This window comes from Parasteatoda tepidariorum, chromosome 2 (assembly GCF_043381705.1).
Source record: "Parasteatoda tepidariorum isolate YZ-2023 chromosome 2, CAS_Ptep_4.0, whole genome shotgun sequence".
NCBI lineage: Eukaryota > Metazoa > Arthropoda > Arachnida > Araneae > Theridiidae > Parasteatoda > Parasteatoda tepidariorum.
In genome coordinates, this window is record NC_092205.1 from 72,749,455 (window position 1) to 72,761,700 (window position 12,246).

General features: G+C 32.2%; 1 protein-coding gene across 2 annotated transcripts in view; it reads right to left on the minus strand.

The window, feature by feature from the left end:
• Nucleotides 1–12,246, minus strand: part of LOC107457381 (Exchange protein directly activated by cAMP) — a 274,203-nt gene that overhangs the window by 154,836 nt on the left and 107,121 nt on the right. For both annotated transcript variants that reach the window (XM_071177747.1, XM_071177748.1), the window contains 3 exons: nt 9,579–9,819; nt 5,428–5,570; nt 5,210–5,298 (listed from right to left, as the gene is read on the minus strand). In XM_071177747.1, the coding sequence (XP_071033848.1) occupies nt 5,210–5,298; nt 5,428–5,570; nt 9,579–9,613 (267 nt within the window). In that variant the 5' untranslated portion in view covers nt 9,614–9,819. The remainder of the gene's footprint in view (nt 1–5,209; nt 5,299–5,427; nt 5,571–9,578; nt 9,820–12,246) is intronic.

Here is a 12,246-nt window from a genome sequence, read left to right on the forward strand (position 1 = left end):
TACCTTAAAGGTCCAGCTAGTTAAAAGAAACACACGTAGACATATATAACCTATATGAGTGTCGAAAGACAACCAAATATTTATTTCACTTAAAATATTGAAAGCCCAAAGAAAATAAGCATTAAAATTTTACTTACTTTTTGTTGTCTCTTAAAACAACGAGTTTTGCCCAAATTAATAAAAACACTAAACTGTTTACTTTGAAACTGCATTTACTGCCATCTATTAACAAATATCGAAGCAAAATATTGATCAAATATAGATATTTAAGCTGGTCATTTCTTTTCTATGATCATTATATCTAGATTTACCTAATACTACTTTGTTTAATACTAATACTTAATAATAATACTAATTAATAATTATATCAATGCGGATAATACCAATTACACGCCAACAAAATTACAATGCTTGTTTTAATATTGTTAAGCTCTTTGCTAATTCTTACGAATAGTTTTATTGAAAACTAATTAATTAATTTTAGCGATCCTTTAGCGATTAGTAGTATTTTTTTTCCTTTATCTCAAAGTGAAAATAAATATTTCACATTCCAGAACTATTTCTTCTGTTGATTTTATATTTACAAGTTTTTAAAGATAAATAATATTTCATTGTTTCAAGGAGGGGTTTAATTTCCTATCGCCGACCACCAGTATAACCGATTTTACTGGCAGGTCATTTGGGCAACACAATCATATCGAGGACAGCTCTAGGTATACGAAACTACTCTTCGCAATTTTGAACAAACAAAATCTGAGTGAAGTCGGTCAAATAGTTTCTGAATAACGGAATTTCAATGTAACCGTTTCTTCGAATTCTTATTTCTCAGATGTTATTAGACTGATTTAGATCAAATTTTGCATTTTGTTATTTAAAATGACACATTTTAAAATTAAATTAAAATTTGCAGATCTTGCGATTCAAAATTTTTTAGACCCACATTAAATGAAGTAATAAAAAATATTAAATAATTATGAATGTCATAAGTAAGGCCCGGATTTTGATGACATTTGCATTTTTTTGCATTTACATTCATTNATAATTATGAATGTCATAAGTGTTAGAATATAAAGGTTAGTTATATCCTTTTACGTTGTTTTGATTGTTCATAACTTGCGTGATTTTAAAAGTTTATCATATGAAAGCAACAAAATCATCTTTATCTTTACGACTTGAGATGTATATGTCCCGTTATAGTCTTTTCTCATGGGTCACTGAAAAATACTAATGGGGCATCAATTTCCCAGGACCTGACAGCAAGAAGTGAGTCCAGATTTTTTTTAAAATTATTTGCAGTGTAACTAATAGTAAAAAAAAACAATATACTGCGTAATGAGAAACTTTGTCTTAAAAAATTTAGAAATCAGTTTTAAAAGCGTTAAAGGATCTGCATAACAATACAGAACCATCACTGCATTGAAACTTTAACAATCAGGTAAATAAAAGTCAAACTTGCACCATTTATCACTTTAATAGTTAAAACTGAATAAAATTAAGCAATCACTATTACTCAATAGGTGGAACATTTTTTTGAAAAAAAGAAATATATCATCAAAATAAATAAAATTAGGAAATAAATAAAATGATTCTGGTCAAAGGAATAATCCAATTGAAAAGGAAATGAATTACATGAGATACAGATTTCTAAAAGAGCAGAATTAGCATGCGTAACTTGTTCTTTTAAGGGGATCCATGACACAAAAAAAAGTGCAATTTTTATTCGATCAGTTTCAAATTTTAAGAAAATATTGGGGAAAAAAACAATAATTAGTTTAAAGTTATAGCTAAATGTATGGTTTTTAATTTTTGGTTATTAAAATTTTCCTTCTCTACGATTTTTAATTTTTTTAATTAAACTTCTACCAAAGTACGATATTTATAGGCATTTAAATAAATTTAAGTGATTATGGTAACCGCATAAAAATTTAACATATCCAGGCATCAAATTTTTATTTTGTCGCCAAAAGTTTTCTCAAAAAATGCGCTTCAATTATGCTTGTTCAATTATTAAAAAATTAAATTAAGATATTGAGTTAATTGCATTTAGAATAATAGAATAATTAGTATCACTTTTGATCACTATAATAGAATAATTTATAGTGTATATTTTTGTAGTAATAGAATAATTAGTATCACTATAATAGAATAATTTAGAATAATTGCGCATAGAATAGTATCTGAAAATAACAATAAAACAAAGACTGGTGTGCAAGAAACTTTTTGAAGTTGTAAGAACATTGAAAAATTCCTTTTTCTCGAGAATTTTTTTGCAAATTCATAATCTTATAACTTGATAAGAAAAACTCTGATTTAAACACGGTTTGTTTCCTATCACTTAGTAAAGTGTATATTTTTGTTAATATCTCAAAAACCAAATAATGACTTTCCGAAGGATTTTTCTCATTTTTAACTGCCACTGTGCCCTTAATGTATTTTAATTTGTTTCAGAATCCACAAAATTCTCGAGAGTTTTCCAAACGCAACGTCTTGTAATCTGACAACAACCAGTCCAATTATAAATATATGTAAACCTAAATACACCCAAACTATCGGATTTTAACGATTTATTAAATTTATCTGGTAGTTTTTAAATTAATTCTCTTTCACTCCAATCAATTGTTACATAAATCAAACGAAATTTACCTTTAAAATCTTCTTTTACTTATAAAGACCGACGTAACAATTCAGTATTGAATCAAAATCACGATTATCACTTTAATCAAATAAAAAAAAATCCTTTTAGTCAAACATACACCATTTACCGCTACAATAATTAATAGGAAATAGAATTAAGCAGTCACCATTACTCAATTTCCGGTACTTTTTTTTAAAAGGAGAAATATGATCATCAAGAACTAAAAAAAACAAAACGAGGTTGGTTAAAAGAATAATCCTATTGAATCGGTAATGAATTACGAAATCTGGTTTTATAAAAGAGCGGAATTTGCATGCGCAACGTGTTCTTTTAATGTATTTTTATTCGTTTTTGAATCCATAGAATTCTCGAGAGTTTTCCAAACGCAACAGCTCGTGAGGCACGTAATCGGACACTAACGAGTCTCTCTCGCTTTGAGAATATTTTAATGAATTTGGAAAACTCCGCCATGGTTTATCCACAACCGTAACTTAGCGAAAAAGAAAACTATTTCTGGGAAGGATTTCTTTTCTTTTTTCAAAAATATTTTTTTAACCGTTGTCGTTACGGATTATTTAAAGAAGACTAGAATTAATGAGAGTAAAATCCCGAATCTAGAATTATCCCGAATCTATATTTATCAAAGCTAGGCTAATTCCAACATTTATAAACTAGGAAAATAGGGTGTTAAGATTTTTTTCTACGCTTTATGCATAGAAGGTTAGATTTTCTCAGAATATTTGCAAGATTTAAATTTCACCAGCAAAATAAAAAAAAAAAGTAACAGTTAGTTAAACACACAAGTGGGAGACCTGTGTGCTAAAGTACAAACTAAGCCAAACAACGTTAAAGAGCACAAAAATATTTATAAAATACAGACAGCTGTTTCGGATGCTCAAAGGGAAACCTTCATCAGTGCAACTGTTGCACTGATGAAGGTTGCTCTTTGAGCATCCGAAACAGCTGTCTGTTTTTTATAAATATTTTTGTGCTCTTTAACGTTGTTTGCCTTAGTTTGTAACAGCTAGTTATTAAAAAGGAGCACTGCGTGAAAGAATAATGAATAATACGCTGCCATTGATTGAATGATATCTTAAGGATACAAAAAAATATCTTAAGAATACAAAGAACGTTATTTCACATTTGAATAGAACATTCCTATGAATTCTAATATTCTTGAAATTAAATAAATTCGTTTTGCTTCCTAGTTAAAATGAATGTAAAGCTTTCGCATGTTTCTAAAGAAAAGTCGACATGTTTTGAAAAGATGCACAGTTTTTTTAAAAGAGTTCAGTTCTATTCCAGTCCTGCATTGGTCATGGAAACATATTTTACGCCGATTTGCTCTCTTTGGCCTTAGCTGTCTTCTAGGCTACTGCGGTCTCTGTTATTTTATTAACATTAATTACATTTCATTTTTCAATTAGTAATTTTAAATTTTCGTGTTATCATTTACTTGTGTCTAGAGACGTCGACTTTTATTTGAATTCAGATATGAGGCAAAAATAGACATACGTGTAATTTCCAATTTTTTATCATTTGCAGCAGCCTAGTAAATTTTTTTTTTTTTTTTTTTTACTTTGATTGAATTGCTTTATAAAAGAGGTATTAAGCAATTCAATTAGTTCAATAAACTCAGAATACAAGAAATAGGTAGAGGCATATCGGAGAGATTTCGACGATTAATTAACATTTTTACTTTTTTATTAGGTAAATTTAAGAAACTACATTTTAATGTATGTATACACTTATAAAAATATTTCTTTATTTTTTGCTGAATTTACATGAGAATGTGCGTATAAACATTAATGATTTTTGAGGTAACCGCGCAAGAAATTGCGAATTTAATATCTAAATATTATAATTAACATATAAATCATTCCAACGTGCTCAGAAATTGCTAGGAATTTTTAATGGTAAAACATCTTTAGGCTTTCTATGATAGGTTTCTGTACGTATTTTTTTCCCCTGTCAGTCATTACTAAAGTGTCATTAATGCAAATATTTGATTAAAGTGCAAGTAAAGAACATCCTTTGGGTTTACCATTAATAATTGAAACCTTCTAGGAATTTTTAATGGTAAAACATCTTTAATCTTTCTATGATAAGTTTCTGTGAGTATTTTTCCTTCCTGTAAGTCAGTACTAAAGTGTCATTCACGCAAAAAATTTGATTAAAGTGCAAGTACAGAACATCCTTTGGGTTTACCATTAATAATTAAAACCTTCTAGGAATTTTTAATGGTAAAACATCTTTAATCTTACTATGATAAGTTTCTGTGAGTATTTTTCCTTCCTGTAAGTCATTACTAAAGTGTCATTCATCCAAAAATTTGATTAAAGTGCAAGTATAGAACATCCTTTGGGTTTACCATTAATAATTGAAACCTTCTGGGAATTTTTAATGGTAAAACATCTTTAATCTTTCTATGATAGGTTTCTGTGAGTATTTTTCCTTCCTGTAAGTCAGTACTAAAGCGTCATTCACGCAAAAAATTTGATTAAAGTGCAAGTACAGAACATCCTTAGGGTTTACTATTAATAATTGAAACCTTCACTAAAAAGTAAATCTTACTTGTTCCGGTGAGGTTTGTAGGACTTGAACATCAAGAGAACCTGCCAGTACGGCATACCAGTTGGTCCCTTTATCACCTTGGCGGAACACTGTCAAAAGTAAAATGCAACTTACTCAGTTGAATGATGGTAAAGGGCAAAAGTAAGAGAATGCAAATTAAATCATTTCTGAAAGAATAATTTAATCCACGGAAGGGGATGACGTAATAGGGAACTTACGAGTGACCCCTTTGTCCAAGTCTTCGTAGTACCCGAAGCAGCACATCTGTTGAAGTAATGTAGGGTGGTACTTTTCGAAGGCCTCTATGCTTCGAAGACGATTGTAGAGGATCTCCAACTCTTCTTCGGTCCGGTCTGCAGGTCTATGACAATAAAAGAAAAACTATTATCTTTTTGACTTTATTTTTTTTAAATACAAAAATCTATTAGAACAATTGGAATAGTTGAACACAGGAAGAAGCTTGTTGAACACGAAATTCAATTCAATGCCTGATTGAAAAGGCATCAATAAACGGCATATATATATGTACACATGTCAGTGCACAAAGTGGTAAAAAAGAAATTTTGTTTTTATTTATTTTGAGGTTAAGAACAAAATATGATTTAGACAAAACGCTCCTCCCCAACGCAAGAGAAATAATATAAAAATACAAATATTAAAAAAAATCTTAAAACGAGGATTAATTTGTAAAGGAAATAAGCCTTGTTCATGTTGTGTTAGTCCTGTGATATTATATCCTAATATATTATTAATGGATAAAGCAGTGTGTCCCAACTAAATGAAGCCACCTTGATTTTTGCATGGATTCAAGGAATACTAATGAGAACCAAATACTATATTATGAAACTCCATATCTAAACACAGAATAATAAGGAGTAATTTACTTCCTGCTCCACATGGACAGGTAAAGAAAACATTGAATGAATAAAAAAATGTCTTATTGAAATAAAGCCACTTCTTTTTATCGCCAAGATATACATTCATATCCGAAAACAACTACTTTGAAGATTTTGCAGCGTAAATGAAGGTGTTTTATTGCTGGAAAATATGACTTGAGTCGACAATTTTTGCTTCAAATGCCAATAAATGAGCATTCAGCATTTTATGGTAATCGACAGTGCGACCTAGAAGAAAGGGGACGTTAAGTTTGCCACCATAGCCGATACCTCCCCAGAGCATTTATAAGCCTCCATATTGTAGTCCCTTTAAAGCAGATTTTCTCATGTTCTGTTTAGTCTAATACATCCCACAAAAAATTTACAATATAAAAAATTTAAAACAAATATAGCAGTAGCCTATGTTGAAAGTTATTTACAAGCAAAGGTTAGAAGAAAATGAAAGTATTAAGATGACCCAGACAGTTTTGTGTGTTGTATATAGCATGAGAAGAGAAGACGCCTATATGGAAAGTTATTTACAAGCAAAGGTTAGTAGAAAATGAAAGTATTAAGATGACCCAGACAGTTTTGTGTGTTGTTACTATATAGCATGAGAAGAGAAGACGCTTATGTAGAAAGTTATTTACAAGCAAAGGTTAGTAGAAAATGAAAGTATTAAGATGACCCTGACAGTTTTGTGTGTTGTTACTATATAGCATGAGAAGAGAAGACGCCTATGTTGAAAGTTATTTACAAGCAAAGGTTAGTAAAAAATGAAAGCATTAAGATGACCCAGACAGTTTTGCGTGTTGTTACTATATAGCATGAGAAGAGAAGACGATTTCTTCTACATTACACAGAAAAGTGGAGTCTCATAAGTGAGTGGGAAGGCTTCAGAAATGGTAGTAAACATAAACTATCCACTCCCTCAGGCTATGCGTAGACTGTCAATTATCAAAACAATTTTAGAAATCCACTTAATATCATTTGCAGAAAAAATTGGAGACCCAAGTCAAATTTTCTACCAAGGCAATTCCTCCATTTACGGTGAAAAAAGCTTCACGTTGTTGGCTTTTAGATAGTAGGGTGCATTCCATGAATGCTCTGACCTTCTATCACACCTACATCCACAAGAAAATACGTGGGCTATTCTCAGTAGAACTGTATAATAACAAATGGTACAAGTTTTAGTTTGTGGCAGAATTGAAAGGTTGCATCATTAAAACCTGCTATAAACCTGATGCTAAAATGTACACCAGGGTTTAATAATGGTACAACAAATCATATATTTCAACTCATATATAAACACGACATATAAATTAGCCATAATCAGAAGTGGCTTTATTTTGATGGAATACTTTTTTCCCTTCTTTTTAATTTATTTGATATTTTTCCAAGTAACGGTAACGCAGGAATGTTGAGTTACTCCGAGTAAATATGTGATTAGATATAGACTTATTAAATTTATAAGATTAGATCTCATTGGTTTTCTTTGCATTCAGTTATGACAAAAAATCAAGGTGGCTTTATTTAGTTGAGACATAACAGCATATTATTTTGAGCAGCAATGGCACAATGATCAAGATACTGAGCTGCTGTTTCGGAGAATCGGAGTTCAGTTCTTGTATTGTGGTTAAAATAGTTTGATGGTTATAGGATTGTCTAAGAAGTAAAGAGCAGTGTTAGCTTCATTTACGTAATCAAGCTTTCAAGCGTTTGGACTTACAAGTGTGGAGCACCTTATCACAATGTTCTCTACGGTGACAAATGTCGGTTGAGAGAATGCTTTTTTTAATGTATACATTTCTTTTTAAATTCTCTTACTGACTTGTCGTGCAGTTACGGCTTATGAAGATCAGTTTTTGATTGGTTGAGAGACAAAATTTACTGGGAAGGAACGAAGCAAAATTTTTCCATAGGGCTAGCACGGACAAGGTATATTTATAGTATATAGTATCAAGGGTATAGAATTATAGATATGTATTTTTTCTTGTTTATAAAAAAGTATTCAAAATAGGTATTATAGGAAAAAGAATTATTCAAAATATGCATTGAGCCGCGGTGGCTCAGAGAATGGAATTCCCGCCTCCCAAAGAAATGACACAGGTTCGAATCACAGCGGGGGCTGGTTGATAAGAATTCTGCTCCCGTCTCACACCAACCACAAAGAGGACGTAAAATAACTTCAGTGGTAGATGGAGCATGGGTTGGATTCCCCTTGCCGTCTAGCTAACCAAGAAAGACTTTCGTGGTTTTCCGCTCCATGTAAAGCAAATGCAGTTTACTTCCATCTAAAAGTCCACGTAAGCAAGTTGTCACACACCATCACCAACCACAATGCTGACGTAAAATATCTTCAGTGGTAAATGGATCATGGGTTGGACTCCCCTTGCCGTCTAGCTAACCATGGAAGATTTTCGTCAATGTAACACGAATGCGGTTTAGTTCTATCAAAAAGTCCACGCAGACAAGTTCGTCCCAAATCCAGGAGTTTCTTTATCTTCTGCTTTAGGTTCAAAATTACAAGGCTACGGAGTTGAACATTGATAGTCGTAAATTTAAAAATGGATCGGCTGTTCATGACTGCCCTACAAAAAATGATCCAAAGAAATCAATAAAAACATTTACTGATACCAATAGAATTCTATTGTTCTGTACTTGTTTCTATTGACATTTCAAGTGATGTCAACTGATATCAGTATTGTATTGGCATCAATAGATGTTAAACAGTAGGGTATTCTATTGGTCTGTACTTGTTCCTATTGACATTTCAACTGATATCAGTAGTGTATCAGTATCAATAGATATTGATTAATAGAATTTTATTGGTCTGTACTTGCTTCTATTGATTTTCAACTGATATCAGCAGTGTATTGGTATCAATAAATAATGATCAGTAAGTACTCTATTGGTGCATACTTGTCTGTATTTCGCACTTCAACTGATGTCTACTGAGATCAGTAGGGAACTTGTGTCAATAGATGTTGATCAGTTAGGTATTCTACTTGTTTTATCAATATATGAACTGATATCAAAAAAATTTTATAGATTAAACAAAAAAATAGCTTTGAAAATTATATATTATGTGAAATATTTAGCTTTTAAAAATTATTATAGTTATGCTTGATACTTCTATCAAGATACTTTCGTTATAAATGCCAAAAAAAAAATAGATTAGCTTGCTGTTTAAATATTAATTCTCTTACCAAGAAGCAATTCCAGGGAGAAAATTTTGTTAACGATTTAAAAATAGAGTATTTTTACGCATAAAGAATAATTATGTATAAGGAGTAATACGAATATTTAATAAATTTTCGCAATTTAAGTGTAATTACGCGTATCTTAATGTTGTAATTAATTCAGTTATCATTCCTTCTCGTAACCTTAATCTAAAAAAAATTTGAAATTGCTTGTCGTGATTTTAGACGTAACTCTGAACTCCAAAACTAAATTTTTTCAATAATTTGAACCACAATCAAATTAGTACCAACCTTTTGTCCATGACGTGAGCCCATTCTGTTACCATAATCTTAACCCATGTTGAAGGCTATAAGTCATGGCTCTGCCGTTTGAAGGAGATACTTCACACATCGTCATCGTCACTGTCATGTGATCAGAAATTCCATTTCAAATAGTTCATTGGCTGATACTCTCGATTTCTTCATCAGTCCTATAAGTGCATGGAGCCTTCACATAGAAACAATTCTTACAAAACTTGAAATCATATTTTACCTAAAAATAAAACAATAAATTATTGAAAACACATTCTCTTTCACAGGGATAATTTTTAAAATTGAAAAAAATGAAGAGAGAAACTATCCATTCTCAGCCTAATTATATACTCACCTTTTTCCAACAACGCAAACAACGTAAATCTATTTATTACAACTTCAATTACTGAAGGCTGTAGTTCCCTAATGTACGATTTTTGCTTAATACTTTTGCTCAAAACCTACGTCCTTCTTAAGTCTGCTAATTTATTTGTTATTATTTGATAATCAATTAATAGGGAATATACACCGAAGAGCCATTACATTATGACCACCCTCCATCTATAACAATGGGCTCGCCCAGGTTTTCATGGTTTCTCGCCCAGGAACAATGTTTTCATGGGGCACATTAGGACCCATAATCCTCATAGAACAATCCCTGACGTCTGTAAGCTACTTGAACATAGTTGCAGACCAGGTTCACCCATTCATGGCAACAGTTTTTCCTGCGGGGGATGGTGTTTACCAACAGGATAATGCACCATGTCATAAGGGTCGAATCGTCATGGATTGGTTCGAGGAACATTCCAGTGACTTTCAAGTCATGTCTTGGCCCCCAAATTCACCTGACCTTAATCCAATAGAGCATTTGTGGTCCTACTTGGAAAACCAAATTCGTGCTGCCACGCTACCCCCTCGCAATGTGAGGGAATTGCAGGACCAGTTGGTGAGCGCTTGGCACCTCAGACTACCTATCAGCACCTTGTGGAATCAATGCCACGGCGGGTGCTAGCAGTTTTGAGGGGTAAAGGTGGTCTTCCATGTTATTAGCAGGGTGGTCATAATGTAATGGCTCTTCGGTGTACATGTGTTTTGTAACGACCTACATTAATGTAATGATTCAGAATTTGTGTTAAAAAGTAAGTTAAAAAAGGCACGTATTTGCTCATTTGGGGACGCAAAATAATATTTATTCGTTGCTACGCGTAGGTAGGTAGGTACTTTATTTACGTCACGCTAGAGCTGCACAATGGGCTATTGGCGACGGTCAAGGAAACATCCCTGGGGACAATCCGCAGACATGCCATCGTAATTTTGATCCTCTGCAAGGGGGATGACTCCCCTGCATTGGTAGCCCGAAAACCTACTCTGGAAGTCGAGTATTTTACGGTAGAACAGTTTAACGAGGACCGATACCGCACACCATCAGTCCCTACTAAGACTGATCCAAGTGGTCACCCACCCGCTTACTGACAGCAGCCAGTCATGCTTGACTTCGGTGTTCTACTGGGAACTGTGTCTTTTATGATCAGTCCACTGCGGGAGCGTTGTTACACGCATATGTGCACTTATTACAATGCGCAGCTTTTAAGTCCTTACCATATTGAAGAACAGATGATTCGGTAAGGAAAGAACAAAGGTGCATCCAGGATAACGAGAAAATTCGAACCTGCTACCTCTTAACAACTGAGCGTTTGGTGGAGCAGCAAGACCCTCGAAAAACTATATCGAAATCTAAGGAATGGCAGAAGAAGTCGTGACCGAAAATGTACCTGGTTGAATTGTCGGAAAAATGAGAAGGAAGTTGACAGGTTGTTATTAGAAACACGTTAAATTATTTTCTGAAAAGGAATCAAACTGGTTTTAATATTTTTTATTCTGCCTTTTCACTTGCAATTCGACATATGTCGATAGTGCTTTTTGTGTTTCTTTTTCACTTAAATATTAATTTGCGAGCCCTAATGCGCATTTTTTTTAATTTAATTTATCCGGAAGTATATCAAAAGGGTGGTAACTACGAAACGATTTAACGATTTGATTATAATAGTTTTGAGAAAACAAAACCGTAATTAAAAAAGTGTATCGAAGATAGTTTTACTTAGAAATCACTATCATTCTTTCTTAAAAGAGAATTGGCGAAAAATGTGAAAATGAGCAAGAAAAGAAAATATTATAGGTGGTCTATTTTATTCTTTATTTCGAACAAATTTTAAATGATAATGACATCTTTGAAGTGAAATTAGTCACATAAACATTAGACAAACATGATGACGAGGTGCAGACATCTGCGATGGAAAATGTTGTCAAAATCATGCTTCTTTAATGTGTGGCAGATCATAAGATGTTCACCGACTAAATTCTAAACAGTTTTATATGGTATCAGGTTCATTTTTACGTAAGCCTTTGCAAGAAAGAAATAAATAATTTCAAAAGTATTTGTGCATAAATGAAGGTATAGATTCTATTCACTTGCGTAAGCTAAGTTAGAAATATTTAAAAATATTTAAAAAGCTTTTATCCTGAATATGTATTCTATTTTATAGAAATATATAAGAACTTTAATGTTGGCAAAGTATAAAACTATTCGTATAAAACTAAAGTAAGATTTAGAAAATTGTTATTTTTAAAAGAATAATTGCACCTTAATAGAGCATTAAAATTTCCCTTA